Raw genomic sequence first — 19,109 nt, 5'->3', positions numbered from 1 at the left:
CGCATTCTCTGGATTATCTGAATTTTTGATTATCCAATCTAGCCCTGGTCTCAATTAGATCTGATAAACAGGGTTATGCTGTACTTAGGTGTGTCTACACCTGGATATGTCTCTTATCTGGCACTGTTGTGTGTGCCTCAGTGCTTCATCACCATATTCTTTACACTCAGTATTTTGGCACTCCAACACCTGAGTTAGGTGCTCCAGTATCTAATTTCATAGAATTTAAGGCCAGAAAGTACCTTTAGATGTAGTCGGACCTCACGGGATATTAAATTTCCCACAAATACTCCTATATGGAGCCCAATGACTTTAGTTGGACTAAAACATATTCACTCTCAGTAGATTAAACTGTTGGGCTACAGACAGAGATTAGGCATTGCTACCACTACGGGGATTTAAATCTCTCCTAAAGTTCCAGCTATGATAGGAAATTAATTACATGAGATTAAAAGGTAATCAATATTCCATGCTGTAGAGGAAGCCATAAACCCCCTCCAGGTCTCTGCCAATCTCACTTGGGGAGAAATTTCTAGATTTTGAGTCCGAAATGAATCAGTTTGACCCTGATTGTGTGATCAAGACATATCAGTCAGGCATCTAATGAACAAGATTCTCTGTACCACCTCAAAGCACTGATCTCCCCAATCTGGTGTCACATTCCCCATTCTGGCCAATCTCCGCTTTAGAGAAAGATGGGGGTGGGAAAACCAGAGCAGAATAAACCCAGCCAGTTGTGCATCAGGAAAAAATTCCTTCCCAACCTCTGCAGACAATTGGCTGAAGCCCTGAAGCATGAGATTTGATGTAGCTGCAAAGGTTATGAACATGTTGAGAGAAGTTCAGGCAATCCTTTTATCCTAGTGGACCATGAAGGAAGGAAATGAATAAAAGGATTCATAGATTTCTCAGACCTGTCAGGGCACTGCCACCTATTGTCTCTTCTGAGTGCTGGAAAACTTTGCTAGCATTCTTTCAATGCACCACCAGTATTGATTTATCTTGGGAACTTTGCCTCCTGCACAATCAAGATAGCTGACTGTAACACTTGGAGGACAGCATCTGTACTCAGCAGGGTATTGCATATAACAGCCAGCAGTGATTGCTCTTACTCTGTCCTGCTACACTGCACTCAATGGTGAAACCTTTAAACCTTAAGAACTAGTATAGTTAAGAGCCGGGAGCCCCTCCCCCAAGCGTGCTCTGTCCCCACTCCTTCCCTTCTCTCCCAGTGCCTCCAGAAAGCCACGGAACAGTGTACAGGAGGTGCTGGGAGAGTGGAGGAGGAGTTGATCAGTGGGGCCAGCGGCCCTGGACATGATTCTCAGATTCCCTGGGGTACCCTCCGTGGACCCCAGTTTGAGAACCACTGCTATAAATATCTTCAGAAAAGCAGAATTTCATAAGAATCTGATCGTTGTACCTTCAATATATAATCAACAATAAACAAGGTTCAGTGGAATGTTGTGTAGTCAGTGTTTCTCTTTCCCCATAGCCTGTGACCCCTTCATTTTGTCTTTTTGTTTCAGTATTTCTATCCTTTTATTTTACTTTTTTTTTCCCCCTCCTTTTACTGGGATCTCTGAGTTCCTGCTCTTCTCTCTGAATATGCCTCATTTTAGAGGCAGTCTGTGACTGAATGTTGTGTACACTCTGCAGTGTTCCCCTCTCTTGGCTTGAAAAAAAGAGATTAAATTTGGTTAAATTAGGCCAGCCTGCTGCATAGAGAGAACTTCTAGAAGACTTTTATGTCTGTCCTTCTGAATGTAGAACTTCAAATTGCAAGAAATGTCATAGTGAATCTAATGAGTTTTTTGAAATCCTGATATTTGCTCTTGCTCCTTCTGACTTAAAATATGCACAGGAGGAGGGGAGAGAGCAGATTTCCTGCTCACTCAGAATTCTCTAAGTTTTCTTTTGTTTGCTGGATTCTCCTTTTTTTTTTTTTTTTCTTACCTCACCTTGTTACTTCCTTTTATTTTTTAAATAAGAAAATTCAGCACCACAGACCCAAGTTTATAAGCTAACAAAAATTCCAAAGCTTTCATAAGTGTATTCCTTCTGCTCTCTTTCAGGATCCAGCAATGAACCAGTTACTCAGCCTGGTACTTCTGATTTTCAGTGGGATTTAAGCCGCAGTCAGCCCCATGTTGATGATGAATGGTCTGGGTTAAGTATGTTCCTCTAAAATTCTTGTGATTTTTTTTTTTTTAATTTTTTCAGCCACAGTCTGAACATTTACATCAACTGGCTTCTGGTTTTATATTCTGTTGCTTTTGCTTTGTTTCATTTCTGTAATATTAAATGTAAATTTAAGGCACAGATATCAGGAAACTTACAGCTGAAATTCATAGTTTTAATGATTATGTAAATATAAAATAGTCCTCAAATAGTTATTTTTAAGCTAAAACACTTGGTTAAGGAAATTAACATGTATCAGATGTGGAAGAAAACTGTATCCAGTTTCTTCTGGTTTTTACTAGAAATAGTCTTAAGTAATTGAATCCCATAGTGAACTGTACTGGCTTGATATTACAGAGATACTGCTATGGGATCCAATAGAGTGGATTGATACTCCAGCACATGAGTACATAACAAGCCTCTGAGTTCAGATTATGTATTGGTCATAGCGCACTGTATGCTTTGAGTATTGGAAGACATTTGAATTCAGCCTGTTTTCTGTGAACCATCTAATAATAGTAAAAGCACACAATTATTGACTATATAAAAGTCCCCCAGAGTGAATACCCCTGAAATCATTTAAGAACTGGTATATAAAGCTGTTTCATCATCAACTCTTGAATTTTTCTTGTAAATTTGAAATATGATTTTGTAGTTCCTCAACACAGATAAGTCTTTCCAAATGTGAAGAGTATAAAATATTATAACTGCATATTTAAATCTTAGTCCCTACTATTTATACTATACTTGTAAAGAAAGCTTACTGTCTAGCTTCAGATTTTTTTCACATTAAGCTGCTTAATATATGTGCATTTTATTTCCATGGTCAAATCTAATCAGATAACTTTCCATATCAATCTAGTGCATATCCATTGGCTGATTAGTCTAGGAAACAGTACCTATAATGTTACTGGCTAGTAAGTTTTATCCTGTCAAGTAAACAATTACTTAAACAATTACTAAATTGCTTGTAGAAAGATAGTATCTTTAAGAGCAGCAAGGAAATAATATATGAAAATAATGTAGATTCTGTGAAACCAGTTTGACACCACTAGTCCAGCACTCAGTCTTTTTATTTTTTCATCCAATTTTAATCATACAAACTTATTTTTTTACAGCTCTTAGAATCATCTTCGGGTCAATCACTTGTCTGTATTCTAAAGGGTATTGTTCAAATTCCTGAGCACGTTGAGCCTTTGGGAATGGTTATGCTTGCATAGTTTAATGATGTCCTGGATATCAAGTAACGGAAGCACAAATGTGAGAGAAGTGGGAAATACGTAAAGCGTACATATTTGTGTACATTATCCCGTTTCAGGTTGGATACAAATAAAAGTAGTACTCAGATGCAGGGGTAGCTCCAGAATCAGATTGAATAGAAAAGAATGGACAACTTTGGGACCCTCAAGTGAGAAGCCAGTATTTTGCTAAGGATTTTAGATGTTAGGCTATAATTGGACCGTATCAGTCTGTCTTACTACCTTGTACACTAACTTCACCCCAAGGTGGGAGGGAATTCAGTTTTGGCAGTATTTTAAAGGATTGGAGCAGGCAATGCATGGATGAAAGGGATGCAAATTATAAATATTCTGAATTCAGACTATTCATCATTGGTAAACAAGCTGGTTTGTTTTTTCCTGTTCTCCCTTTACCTTAATTTCTTTAGTCTCCTCTCATATTTATGGTGTATGGCATAAGATGTTAACTTTGAAAACAACTTTGCTGTCACTCTGTACAAAAGTGTTTCCACCTTTCTTCATAATTCCCTCTAATCAGTATTTCTATTCTATGAAATAAGAATTGACTTATTAAATCGGTCACATTCATCAATGACAACTTATTTGCACAGTCCTCAGTGAGATAAACAAGCTAGTGGAAAAATGGATGGAGCAAAGACCTGCAAAACTTGAAGAAAAATATAGTATGCAAAAACTCAGTAAATTAACTTTTAAGTTCAAGATTGACATCAAATCAACAGAATGCATTTATATACCCGTCTGTTTACAAAGCGGCATCTTGACTGCTCATACCATGGTTTGAAGAGCTGGGCTAACTGTTGAAAATGAGAACTAATATCCTTTTTGTACCAATTTATGTAATAAAGTATCTTTCTTCCAAGATTTTAATTTGTCAGTAAATGTGGGTGCAGTTCATAAAGAATTCGTACTGATAGCAATTTTGGCCAAGAAAATTAATTCTCCAGAAATTTAAATCTTCGTGAACTTTTAGTATTTTGTACTGTTATTGAAGTAACCGTATTGCACATCTAGGAAAAAAAAATCACTTTAGAAATTTAAAATATTGTAATATTTTAAATATTTAAATTGGTCCTTCTGTTATGCATTCCATTGGAGGATCTCAAAGCAATTAGGTCTTGTTTTCTGGTACTGTATGACTGACCAGCCAGCAATTCAGTTGCTTTATCAACAGTTTCACTGTTTAAATGAAAGCTACGTAACCAATTACAAGTAAATGTATTCTATTTGGTTTTCTGTTTTACTTATCTCAAGCTCTCATCAAGCTTCTTCCACTCATTAAATAAAACTATAACAGTACAAATGTTTTATTATTTTTAATATCTTAACAGCAAGAAAATGTAGCGTTTATCACAGGATTGACTTTTGAAGTGCTTTTGGCATTTTTCTGAAAACTGGCAATCGTATTGTAGAGTAAGTAAGTTTTCCTGAAGTTATCATTATTTTTAACCTTTGTAGATGGTCTTTCTTCTGCTGATCCCAGCTCTGATTGGAATGCACCAGCAGAAGAGTGGGGGAACTGGGTAGATGAAGAAAAGGCTTCTTCTATTCCACAGCCTGAGGAACCATTATCTGATATTCAGAAGGTAGATAAACTCACTTAATGCATACTAAATTCCCTACCTTATTCTTTACTACCTTTTTTGGATTATTGTAGTGCATGGTAGCAATAAACAAACAATTTCATTCCCACATTACATTGATTTTTCATTGAACATGTATAGTGATGCCATTATTGTTACAATAATGTTAAAAGCACAACAGTCAAGAAGGAAAACATTTAATTTTTTCAGTAATGGAGTGTTTCGCTCCTGATTGCCCAAATTAGAATTGGTATGGGGCAGCAATTCCTTGAAATGAACATTTTTCTCAGTGCTTGCATTTTGCTCATCAGCCCTCCCATACAATTTCCGGTGGATGAAATTTTTTCAAAGTATCTTTAATATAGCTTATCCTAGCACTGGCTCTATCTCTATGCTCTGGAGTAATTTTACAAATGAAGGGCTAGAAGTGTAGACTAAAAATTTCAAGCTATTACGCTAGTATTGAGAGCAAAGCTCTTGTGCCTAGCATGACTTTGGTATTTTGATTACGCAAAGCAAATATGTCATTATCTTGGAGATTTGATATTCAAGTTGCTGCTGACAGTATTTGTCTAAATAGCATGAAAAGAATGTTTTCTGTTACCAGAATACTTTTAATTTTACCAGTTCAATCTATCTGGCCACTTGCAGCTTTAAGAATTTAAATACAAACGATACAAAGGATTGACATGCGTACTATCTTTAGAAGGTCAGCGAAAAGCAGTGAGAGATGATACTTTCTTTGGACTCAGTCTTGTACTTCTAATACTCAGGCTTCAGATGATGAGAGAGAAAAAGCAGAGCCAACTCTCCAGAGCTGTACTAGTGGCAAATCCAAAAAGAAGAAGAAGAAGAAAAAGAAGCAAAGTGAAGAAGCTAGCTCTCCTGCACAGGTAAAATAAAATAAGAACATGTATTATTGATCTATCTGGAGCAAAGTCCTTGATTAATTTTAAAAGATGCACTTGATTTTTCAGTACTTTTGAATTACATTCTGTTTCTGCTTGTCAAGAATTAACATGATTCTTTGAATACTTGACTGATTTAATGCCAGTTATAAATAGCTTCCTGACTCTTGGTGAACATGATTCCATTTTTTGAATCCTCAGATTCATTCAACATCAAATATTTAATTATTGATCAACAGAGAAGTCATGAAACATGATGGAAAATGTGGGTCTTCTTCCCAAACCAGTTCAGTTTTGCTTATCCTGAACTATTTATCATCCTCGGTAAAATAAGGTTTCTGATTTTCACTAAGGGTGCATCTAGCAACCATTGTTGTTTTTCCTCTGCAGCAGGAGTCCTGTCTTTCAGAAGAGACTGCTTGGACATTGTATTACATAGTGGAATAACTGTCAGACTTTAAGGCCAGACTGGACCATCATAATCATCTACTCTGACCTCCTGTATATTGCACGCCACAGAATCCTACTTACCCATTCCTGTAATAAGATCATAATCTCTGGCTGAGCTACTGAAGTCCTTGAAGCCTGATTTAAAGTCTTCAGGTTACAGAGAATCCACAATTTACACTAGTTTAGACCAGTAACTTACCCATGCTGCAGAGGAAGGCAAAAAATTCTCCAGAGTCTCTGTCAATCTGATGTAGGGAAAAATTTCTTCCTGATCCTAAACATGGCAATCAGACCCTGAGCATGTGGGCTAGACCCAACAGCCAGACACCTGGTAAAGAATTCTCTGTAGTAACTCAGGACACAAGATGGGGAAGGGCTCTATCTTCAGCCACTGGAGATATTTCCTAAGAGCAGTCATGGATAGGTCATATCTGTTTATAGGCCACCTCATCATGCAATCCCCTCTGTAAAGCTAAGTCTTGAAACAAGTTAGGCTTTTTGCCCCCACTACTCCACTTGTAAGGCTGTTTCAGAGCTCCAGTCCTCTAACGGTTAGAACGTTTGTCTAATTTCAAACCTAAACTTGATTGCCAGTTTGTTCTTGTGCTAATATTGGCCCTTAAATAATTCCTCTCCATCCCTGGTGGTGTCCCTCTGTATTTATAGAAATCAATCTCCCCTCAGCCTTCATTTTGTTAGGCTAAACAAGCCAAGCTCTTTGAGTCTCATTGTGTAAGATAGGTTCTGCATTCCTCTGATCTCCTAGTAGCCCTTCTCTGCACCTGTTCCACTTTGAATTCATTTTTCTGAAACATTGTACACCAGAATTACACACAGTATTCCAGATGAGGTCTCGCCAGGACCTTGTATAATGGTAATAAACCTTCCTATCTCAGTGGAAATACTTCCTGATGCATCCTAGGATTGCATAGCCTTTTTCACTGCCACATTACACTGCAGCTCATAGTCATCCTGTGGTTGACCAGTAACCCATGTCTGCTCTCTCTCTGTTGCTTCCAACTGATATGTCCCCAATTTATAGCAAAAATTCTGTGTTATTCCCTAAGTGCATGACTTTGCACTATTAAATTTCATTTTTACTTCATTCTATTACTCAGTATTCAAGGTCATCCAGGTCTTCCTGTATGATATGCTAGTCTTCCTTCATATTGGCAATACTTCCCAACTTTGTCATCTGCAAATTTTATTAGCACACTCCCACTCTTTGTGCCGAGGTCATTAATGAAAACGTTAAATAAGATGGTCCCAAGACAGGGTGAGCTCCTTCTACTGGGAGAGTAACTACTTTAGGTGCTGTGCTCAAATGTGTATCAACTGCAGGGCTGCCTTTCACAATTCACGTAGACTTTTTACAAATCATTACTGTCTCAAATCTGGAGTCATTACTGGATGTTTTGGGGGGAAAGCAGTCCTTTGGTCTTTTTTTTTAATTGGTCTCGCTCCTTGGGACTGGTAGTACTTGCCAGACACTCACTTACAGTGAGACTCTGCAGAGGCAGTTTCATGAAAAGATTTAACCAGTAACTGAGATTTGTAACTAATGCATTTGGAGAGAGGGAGAGGCAATGTAGATTTGCAGTATCTTACTTGCATTAAAGAAGAAACGAGGGTTCTAAAGGAGCAGAGCTTCTAAAACCACAGCGTTGGAATGCTCAAATTCCATACTCAGGTTTGTGGATTTCTGTCTCTTCTGTATAATGGCCTGTGGCTTGCAAGAAACAATCCTCCTCCAACAGGGTCTGCAGAGGCAATAGAGTCTGAATTCCAGGTACTATAGTTGCATGTAACCTACTTGTCAATTATCCTGTCGAATTGATTCCGAGCCAAGGAATCAAGTACTATCTACACTCTAATTTCATTTAATTTTGCATCTGCAGGTATGTTTCATAAAGTCCTTGTTAGTTCTGATTCTCTGTTTAAGAAAGCGACCTTTTTTGGATTAGTATATCAGCCTAAATATACAAAAGGGAGAATAACTTCTTACCATCCACAGAGTTTATAAACAGGATTAAAAAACTTAAATTGTTTAAATCTCTTGCTTGATGGGTGCATATAGAACTGTCAGTATGAGAGCCTATTGTAAGGTTAGACTGCTATTGTGGTAGGACAAACTAGTTTACAGTTTAAATGCAGAACATTAAAGTAGGCCTGACAATGATTTTCTCATCTGAAAAGTGATTGCGTACAGATGGGGAATTCCTTACTCAGTGGATATACTTCCAGTGTGGTCAGTCATATCTGCTGATTTGAGTGACCAAAAGTAAGTTTTATTTTCATTTTTGTTTGTGTTTTTTACTGCCTTTGATGTCTGTTAACTAAAAATGAATGAGCTGAATTCTATTCCTCCTTGTTCACCAACAGAATTGTTATGGTCTGATTGGTTTCACCTGTGCATGTCGAAGGGAACATGTGGAGAAGGAATCGTCCAGTGGTTAGAGCATAGCTTTGGTCTTGGGACACTTGGGTTCAATTTCCTGCTCTGCCACAGACTCTGTGACCTTCAGCAAGTCACTAGGCCTCTGTCTCCGTTCCCCATCTGCAAAACGGGGATAAAAGTACTTTCTTAATTTGCAGAGGTGGTGATAGGATAAGTACATTAAAGGTTATGAGGTGCTCGGATATTGTTGTGGTTGGGGCCTTATATACACCTAAAATAGAATAGAAAGATTTCTCTGTAGACCTAATTTGAAGACAGTGAAGTTGCATATATATCACTGAGGGCCTAGCTTTTTCTGCAAAACCTTCATTAATAGTATTGACGTGTGAAATAAACTGAGTTCAGGTTTAGTCTACAGGGCTCATAGTTAGAAACGTCTTTTTACTTGTAAACTGAGCGTGTAATTAACAAATCAAACCCTAAATGACATTTTTACACAATTGCTTTTCAGAATAGAACTTCACTTTAAATTTCACTCACTTTGTACATACATTTGAAGTGCTTCATAATTTAAAACACACTTAATTATTTTGTTTGATAAGTAATTGACATGTATAGGTTATTGCCTTCAGGACATCACTGATTTATCTTACCTCAATAGATAGTTTCGTGTTACATTCTAGAAACTAGAAAAGGAGTACTTGTGGCACCTTAGACTAACAAATTTATTAGAGCATAAGCTTTCGTGAGCTACAGCTCACTTGTCGGATGCATCCGATGAAGTGAGCTGTAGCTCACGAAAGCTTATGCTCTAATGAATTTTAGTCTCTAAGGTGCCACAAGTACTCCTTTTCTTTTTGCGAATACAGACTAACACGGCTGCTACTCTGAAACCTGTCATTCTAGAAACTATTTGTAATAATCCTGGCCTATACTGCATGTCCAGTTGAATTAATCTAATACTTCTTTACATTGTTTACTCTCAATGTCACTCATGCCGCCTAGTTGAGATAGTATTACAACAGAACCAAGACTTAACAGGAAAAGGATAAATGGAATTCTCTGCAGCAGTTGGCTCATTCCTTCTTTTTTTCTGTAGGATGCTGAAGACCTGGATAGAGAGGGTTGGAGAGGAATTTCAGGAGGATACTGCAAAAGCTCAACCACAACAGGAAATCGCTTTTTCTTTGAAGACCATAAGCACTAGTGAACCAGCTGAGGTATGAATTAGTTTAAAAAAAAAAAATTTTAGTTCCTATTTTGAAATACTCAAGATGAAAAACTGCATTTGAAACATTTTTTTAACTTGTCTACATCCTTAACATTACCATCACTTCAGGCTATGTGCTTTCAATATGAAATAGGCTTGGAATGTTGATTAGGTGCACTTCTGCCTCCTTAATTTAAAGGGACTCAGTAGACCTTTACCCTGTGTTTGTTGTTCAAGTAAGCGTATAACTGAATAAAGTATGCTTTGTATTAACTAGAGGTTTACAAAGTAATCAGACCTGATAGAAGAATGGGAGTGAGACCTGGATTATATTTTATTCTGGCATCCACATTAACAGAATTGTTAAATTTCAGTTACAAAATCTTTATTATTCTGGCTCTCTGTGAGCTATGTTGGCCCTTCAGATTCCAGGCAGAGTTCATTGTTGGTAGATGGAAAAAACATCTTTAGACTTGTAAACTGAGCAGATTTGATGTGGGGAAGTAACTGTAACAAATAAGATTCATTTTTGAAATCTGTACTTTCAGGGAATTTAATCTTGTATCTGTTACATAATCAATCTTAAAATGCACTCCCATCTTAAGAATTGAAAAATTGGAGGAAAATTGCATGTGGAAGTTGCATGTAACAGGTGTGAAAAGAACTGTTTGTCATCTAAGTCTGTAGATGCTCTGGCAGCCAGTTTCATATCTCCGAAACAGCAAGAGATCTTTTGGTTGTGGGGGAAGAGAGGAGAAAGGAGGCAGACTTCCCCCCCCCCTCCCCCCCCCAAGCAGCAGGATCTTTAGATATTGTCATTTAATGATCCTCATCCTCCAGAACAGGATCTCTGCTTCTGGTAATAGGCTGGAATCATGTTCAGTGTAGATGGCATTTATATATAAACTGAAAACATCTGGCACAGTTAACAAAATGGTGTTACATGTAAATGAAATATGATTTAAAAGTTAAGTCCATTAAAACTACGTAGTATTGTTGGTTTTGTCAATTTCTGTGAGTAAAAGATTCTTGTAGGTATGTAATGGCTAAAACTAAGTCTCACTGAAATTGCTGTTTGAGTGGTACAATTTCTTGTATGGGTATATGATGTTTAGCTTAGGTTTCAACTGTGGCATGTAAAATTAGAATTTTTTTAAAACATTCCTCTAACAAATACAAAACGTCATCGATTTACCACAGATAACAAGGTCTAAATTTCAATAGTTATTTGAGTAACTTTGTAGCAAAGATCACAGATCACCAAAGGAAACAGATATAGTAAGATTTTTATAAGAATCTGATTTATATTTTAATGTAAAATATATTCTGAAAATTATATTCAGGCACTAAAGCTACCTAAAATATCATCCTTTTATGTAATTTTTTAAATACATTTGAATGGTAAATATGCAGATTAAAAGATGACTTACCATTAAAAGGTCATTTAGTCTATTTTGCCTGAAACAGAACTGCACACACAACTGAATGATTGATTTGAAAACTCGGCCTGAAGAACTAAAAACTTTAAGTCAGTGACTTTTTTCTGGAGAATTTTGACCTCTTTTTTTTTTTTCTATTTGTCATTTAATTTTATATGCACTATGATTTGCTCATGTTTCCGTTTGGGCCCAGAGTTGCAAGTAATTTAGTAGAGAAGACTGGAATAATTTGAGAATTTAATTGAGATACAAAAGATTTCTAGATTGAGATCTGGAAAGTAGGGTTCATAGGTACTTAAAAAAAAATCTAATACATTTTTTCCCAAAAGCCTATCCATATTAGAAGTTCAGAATTCTCTTACTACTGGATTTCACATTTTTTTCACAAAACTAAAACCAGTGCACTAAAAATTTTATTTAATCAAAACTCTAGTTAAAGATTTGTCTTTCATTTTCTCTTATAAATTGATAACCTTGTCAGAATCTGACTGTTTTTAGCAGATTTTGTTCATTGCTCATGATTCTTCATTTTTAAAAGTTAACTCTAGTTTTGATATGAATGTGACAGGCAGACTGTGTCCCACATAGAACCCTTATATGGATTGATTGGTGCACACTATTGTCTGGAGACTTAAGTTGCGCCTATTGCTGTGAACCTTCAATTAGATCTGTGCAGGTAGGCCCATATGCCTTCATGGAGTCCCATTGTATATGTGTTCCACGTGGGAAACAGTCTGCCTGCCTGTATAAGATTGCAGGATCAGGCCTACATACACAAATTTTAAGAAAGTAATTCTTTTCTATAACTATTTCCCCCTTGAAGTTACAGCTAGGTAGCCTAGAGCTAGCACTGAGTCAGCTGGACAGAATTAAACACAGCTGTCCATGAGTGCCAAATTGTCTAATATACTTTTAGTCACCAAGATTCCTCGGGGTGAGGTTCTATCATAGTGTAATTTTCCAATGTTGACAATGCAAGAGATAAGCCTCCTTGCATTTTCAATTTTCTTGGCCATCTCTGAAGATTTAATAGGTACAGAGCAACTCTCATATTCTTTTGCTTCAAGATGAAAATTTCTGAAAAGTTTTTGAAACAGTGAAGGTGGTCTCCTTTGGTAGTCAGTATTGAGTAAATGTCCATAAAATTAGAAAATCAAAAGTAAGATAGAAAACTGAAACATAAGGTGTGCTTCCTGAGTGCCCAACAGCAGGAGAGAGCAGGGTTTGAGCACCTTCCTCTCCTACATGACATTACCAGCATCATGTAGTGGGTAGGTCCTGGTGGGAAGAACTCCTGGAATCTGTCCTAGTCACTAATGGGAATTCATAAATACACACCCTTCAAAACTGAAGTGGTGAGTTTCAGAAAATCCCAGTGCTACTAGTTATGTATTAAGTCAAATCAGGCACTAGTGTAATTATTCTCCTTTGAGTGATTGCGCATGTTCATTCCACTCATGGTGTCTGTGCACTCAGTGCTCTCCCTGCTACCATGCACCACTGTGTGCAGATATAAATGGTAGAGATGCTCCTACCCCGCTCAGTTCCTTCTTATCACCCGTTCAGTGATCTCCAAAACAGCATGCAGTATTTGAATTTGCTTCTTTGAAATGTAGCTAATGGGATAACGCTATAAAGTATCTTTCTATCAGGCCCTTATACAATGGTCACCATTAAAATCTTACAAATTTTGCAACTATATAATGTTATAGTACTACTAGTAGTATATGACTGTACAGACATGGTATTATGAATACTTAAGCAACATTAATAACTAGACACACTTTCTGATTACTGTAGAATGTGTGATCTTATGAACCATGCAGTATTGGAGTTGTGCATAGTCTTGCTTCAATGATCAATTGTATTACTATGAAATGAAATAGTGTGCAATATTTCAGTGCGCTAAGCAGCTGTAATAAATACGTTCCTGAAAACTAGATCAAATTCTTTCTTTTGGGTTATTTTTCCATTCTCCTCACCCCAGTTACTTTGACTAGAGGAATGAAATGGCCTAGTATCCCCTTAAACTTTTAGTCAGACTAATTCAGTTTTTTCACTAGAGGGCAGCAATGATCTTATGTCTGTTAGTAAAATTTGACAAGACACTGAACGTAGTTTAAATTTCTTTTCAGTACTATCCTTTCAAAAGACACAAGTATTCAACCAGGAATGCCAGTACTTAAACCATTCTTAATGTTATATAATCTATACTTACCAAATTAATCCAAAAAATATTTGTTTCAAAATAGCTTGAGGAGTCTCCTCCACTTGCTGTTTCTACTGAGCCATCTGTAATTGTATCAGAGTGTGATTCTGACAAGATCTCTTCCCAAGTGCCACAGATGTTACAAGAGACAGATGTTTCCAGTCCCAATATTAAGCAAAACAGTGTGCCTCCTCCACAAAGTAAGTAACGCTCAATATGAAGATCATACTGACTTTTTCTGTTAAATTTACATGCTTAATAACTGGACTAATATTTAACCATCTGCTGGGTGCGGGGAGGAGAGAAGGAAGACCTGTATTTGGCAAATTCATTAGCGTTTTGCTGTATGGAAACCTGGATTCAAATTTTTTTGTATCACAAATGAAACTGGTGTTTAGTGTTTTCAGAGTCCCTACTGGACACTTGTATTGTGCTGTGGAATATGAACAAATCAGCATACTTGGTAAATTTTGCTTACTAAAGTCAGAACTGGAGATTCGTGTTATGACTAAGATGCTTTGGCAGACTTGTATGAAAAGCCTGTAAAACACCTACCTGTCTTCTTACTAACTGTAAGAAGTGCTATTAGTCTTGACTATCTTTTCTGTTTTGGAATTTGTAAGGGGCCAATCACTATAGTGTTTAAGGACCAGCCTTGTTGAAAAACATTAACAGTTGAATATTTTTTTCTTTGGATTGAGCAAATTTGAGTATTTATTCATCAGTGATAGATTGTAGTTCAGAATGTTTCAGTGAATTGTAGTAGTCATGAAAGAGCAAGTGATAACATGGGAGTAGCTGGGTACTGGGCAGGTGGATGTGGCATATGGCTTTCTGTCATATGCACCTCAGCCTAAACTATTGGTGGTGGTATGGTTTTTTTTTTGCATTGTGCTAATTAGTACCTAGTGGCCCCAAACCAGGGATCAGGAACCTGTTCCACTGGGTACTGTACTCATATGTAACAAAAAGATGGTGTCTACCTCAAGGAGTTTACAATGTAAGTATATGAGGGGAGCTGACAGATGGATACAACAAATGCAGAGGGGGAGAGTGGGATTTGTGTATTTAAAGTGTCTAAAAAAGAACAAGCTTGTACACTAGACCACTGTCACTTGAGTACTAAAAATTTAGAGAATCCTAACTTCTTAGCTACAAAAGGGCTGAAAAGATTACTGTTGTGTAATAATTTGAAAGATTCCTAAATGTTTTAAAGCACAAAACCAGAGCCCATCATGCGAGAGGAATTTAAGCAACATACTATTTTAAATTTAGGTTGTCTTTTGCATGGCTGGTCAAATTCTACTCCCGCCCCACATGGCAAGTACAACTTTGCAAAAACTGCTTGAACAGTACATGCTATATTTCTGCATAACTTCATCTTTTGTATTAATGTGAAATATACTGAATTAATATTTTTGAAGTGAATTGTGCATAAATGTCCTGAACCTTTACAGTAGGTTTCATTTTGTTTTTTGTTAAACTTTTTTAGCCAAGTCTGAAGATAGCTGGGAGTCCCCAAAACAAGTTAAAAAGAAGAAAAAAGCAAGAAGGGAAACGTGAATTTCCTGAGATGGACGTGTGTTGATGAAACGCTGTCATGAAGATTATGCTGTTTATGCAATAATTTGTGAACATGTACAGAATTTTATATATTTCAACTGATTTTTAAAACAAAACTGCTGTGAACACAACCATCTTTAAAAAGGAATCAAAGGAAATTGTGATAGAGAGAACAGCAGAAAATGCTACAATGCTGGAAGATGCTTTGAAGAGTCCTTTTTTTTCCACTGTAAGGGAAAGATCTTAAAAAAATAAAAAACACCTGGTTTTACAACACAGTGCCCTGTTTACAACAGATTATGCCCTATCTCATCTGCAGCTGGGAATAAAGTATTGATTTTTTTTTTAAGAAAGGGTTGTTTGTAAAATAGTTGTCTATAAAACAGGTGGTGTTTCTTGCATCTTTTGAGTGATGCATAAGAAACTCAGAATGCCTACCATTCGATTTTGCGTCATGCCTAAATCAAAGTGCTTTGATTAAATACATAATCTGCCATATTTTTACAATATGCTGGTTAGCCAAGCATACTAACCATTAAAGGAATCACAAGTGCAAATAAAATAATAAATAAAAATCCATTTGTACAGTTCAACCTTCATGGTTTATTATAAAAAGTTAAAGAAAATAAAAATTGGTGGGCTAAAAGGCTGAGAATGTGATTGCTGAAACTTGAGTAGGTTCATGAAGTTATTTTTGATGGCCTCTATTACATTACTTGAATTGTTCAAAGTAACAATATATTTTAATTAAAAATGTGGCAATGTGCATAAAATCACTTCTATTGTTTTCTACTTTATCCTTTATAGTCTTTTTTTTTTTTTTTTTTGTTGGTTGGTAGTTTGACTCATTTAAAACTCATCCCTGATCATTTTTAAACTCTTAAAATAAAATTAATTCATATTTTCCTTTCCCCTTATTTTATTAATTTTCCCTTTGCTAATTTTTTTTAAAGCAAGATCAGCTGTTTTCATTCACTAACAGTACAGGACTTTAAGGATTTGGTGGAGAATGAAAGAATGGCTACAGACAGCTTTAATTGACATTGTCAAGACCACCAGTTATCAGGAATACATTTTTTTTTTTTTACTGCCTTAACCTGTAGTATGTAGAATATGCATCTAGACTTCTTGAAGGGGTTAATGTTTTTATAAGAAATTCCATGCAAGTGTAGCAGTTGTAAAATAAAGAATGTTTCCCAATTGAAACTGTTGATTAAAATGGTGTTTGAGAATTGTCATTATTTTCAGGCACTGTAATTGCATCCTATCAAACTGGCAGGTTTCTTTGTATCTATAAATGTGCATGCTCAGCCATGTACACTGTAAATAGCCTTTCCAAACTTTTGTTTGATAAGGACCATAATTAACATCACTTACTGAATTCTGGTAAAGAGCCATGATTTATTTCATGTGACTGACTTTGTTGGTTTTTGTGTGGCAAAAAAATGAAGCTGTAACCAATGGTACTGATCAGCCATCCGATATTATCTTATACAGGACTGCAGTTTGATAGTATTTACTTGCAAGACAAGAATAGCTAAAGAAACAAGCCGATTTTAATTGTACTGAAGACATGCCTTACTAATTGACAGACTTCCTAATAAATGATACTAACTTATACAGGTATCAGTACCTATGTCAAGAACATGGCAAATATGTTTATATGTTCAGAAGTTTTGTTTAATTCAATGACATTTCTAAGTTTGTTTAAAATAAATTGAGCAAATTGATAACATTTTATTTACTGGAAGGGAGTAACGGTTAAGCCTTGATGCCTATCTAGGATTCCATGTAAACTGAACTGAAATACAGTTTTCCACAGGGATTTTTGAAAGGGGAATGTTAAATGAAATCATGTAAAGTACTATTGCTTGTTGTAAATAACATTTCCATTTTGCTTGCTTTTTTTAGTAAGTGTGACAAATACTTTACCTATTTTAAATTTAGGTTTATAGTGAATGTCCAAAATTGTTTTGCATGGTTTCCTGTCTCTACACTTGGCTAGAAGTGGCATTCTGAGGAGGGGTCTGAGGGCCTTAAGTAATGTTTCCCAAAAAAGCTTTAAAAATTAGATGACTTAAGTGTTTTTTTTCTCTCTTGACAGAGGGAGTTGACTGCTTACGGTTGCCAATAAGTCTTTGAATCACTTGACGTATTAATAAAACTTTTTGCAAATAAAGCAGACTTGCTGCTAAACAAACTGCTGTTCCTAATTTATGCACATTAATTTTCTCCTGCCTAGTATTCCCTTCAGAATGCCGTCCATTTAGCAGCACTCCCAGTCATTTTTTCACTAGAAAGTATATGGATTGATTGTCTTGGAAAATTGGACACTGATTTTATTTGACAAAAATGGCCCCAAAGGAAGATGAAATTAATGCAATTTATCTATGAATGGAGATTTTAAAATACCTTAGTGCTTTTCTTTTACGCAAGTAATGGATAGTCTTAATGATAAACTGTACACCTGGAGCAGAAAGAGGCAACAATACAGTTTAAAGAAATTAAGATTCTCATTTTGCTGAATGCATGGAATGTTTTCATAATTGAATCTAATATATTGTTCTTTATAATAGTTCCCAAATTGTTTATATACACACCTTTACAGAAATTGTGGTTGTGAAGTATAAGTGGATAGTTGTTGCACGGTTTAATTTCTTTTGTTTTTCTTTTGGGAAAATGTACAGAATTCCTAGTGCTTTGTTACAAAGCTAGCAATCTGCAAGTTGGTTCAAGGTGGATGAAAACTGTATTTCTGATATCTCCTTTCATAAACTTAAAAGAACTTACAGTAGAAAAACATTATGAAAATATTTACTGAAGAATGTATACATTAAAAATGAGTTTTCAAAACTGTTTATAGAAATGCCATTAGTATCACTATTTCTATCACAGAATTTTCTCTTGGAATTTTCTCATTGGAAGCTGCCATTTTACTAACAGTTCCCATCTAAAAGCCTAACCTGAGGAATAGGTTTTGAGTGAATGCATGACTAAATGAGACTTTCAAAGTTGTTAAACTGCTTTATGGCTAATGTAAATGGCAAGTAATTAAATTACTTGGAAGGTTCCCAGTTAAATAAGGTAATGTAAAACATCATTGGAATTCTTGTAGTCATGTATTCAAGTTTCATTTATATTCCACATCCTAATCTGCATACTACTGTCAAGAGGACAGATGTATGTTTGGGGGGGGGGTAATTTTTTCTCTTCAGTCCAGATATACCAGTCTAAAGAGTGGACAGTATGATGAAGATAGGAAAACAAAACTTTGTTCACTATACAACATGGATTAGCCCAACAGTTCATACCAGCTGAGTTCCTGTCTTCAGGTGAATAATTTGCACCTCCATTTGAGCTGTGAAGTTCTGATTTTCAGTTTTTTAGCTGTGGATTTAGTCATTATTAGTTAAGGGTTCACTTGTGAGAGCCCCTTGAACTTTCTGTACAGTGTCATTCACCTATTTTTCTTGCTACCTTCTAGAGGCAGTGATTACTGTCCAAGTGGAGCTCCCACTTTTTAGTGGCCTGGAGCTAAAGGAACCTTGGGAAAATGACAGGCAGCATGTGGATCCTTGGATGTTGCTAGATCCTCTCTGTTAACAGAACACTAAGTCCAGCAGTTTTTAATTTCCTGTTGTGAACACACTCATACAGTGGAAAAAATAAATCCTTTTTCAGGAGCAGCCTTCTGAATATTATCCTAGTCTAGTTTCTATTCAGAAACACCAGATGCCATTTGGCCTAAACACGGGGGGTGGAAACCTGGCCCTATTGAAGTCAACAGGAGCTTTGCCATGGACTTTAACAGGCACAGAATATTGATTTGCACAAGCACAGAACCCCCAAAACCCAATTTCTGGTCAGTCTGCCAGTTCACTTTAAATCTGCTCATGTTCAATCATAGCTATA

General features: G+C 36.2%; 1 protein-coding gene across 1 annotated transcript in view; it reads left to right on the top strand.

The window, feature by feature from the left end:
- Positions 1-17,027, top strand: part of MTDH (metadherin) — a 49,612-nt gene extending 32,585 nt beyond the window's left edge. Inside the window, 7 exon segments of the mRNA XM_038390168.2 lie at positions 2,076-2,174; positions 4,896-5,023; positions 5,794-5,913; positions 9,876-9,899; positions 9,901-9,996; positions 13,678-13,834; positions 15,127-17,027. Coding sequence (XP_038246096.2) covers positions 2,076-2,174; positions 4,896-5,023; positions 5,794-5,913; positions 9,876-9,899; positions 9,901-9,996; positions 13,678-13,834; positions 15,127-15,197 — 695 coding nt within the window. The 3' untranslated portion in view covers positions 15,198-17,027.
- Positions 17,028-19,109: the final 2,082 nt, after the last annotated feature.

Source organism: Dermochelys coriacea, chromosome 2 (genome assembly GCF_009764565.3).
Source record: "Dermochelys coriacea isolate rDerCor1 chromosome 2, rDerCor1.pri.v4, whole genome shotgun sequence".
Taxonomy (NCBI): domain Eukaryota; kingdom Metazoa; phylum Chordata; order Testudines; family Dermochelyidae; genus Dermochelys; species Dermochelys coriacea.
Note: the sequence above shows the minus strand (reverse complement) of the source record. Positions and strands in the feature narration are given on the sequence as shown.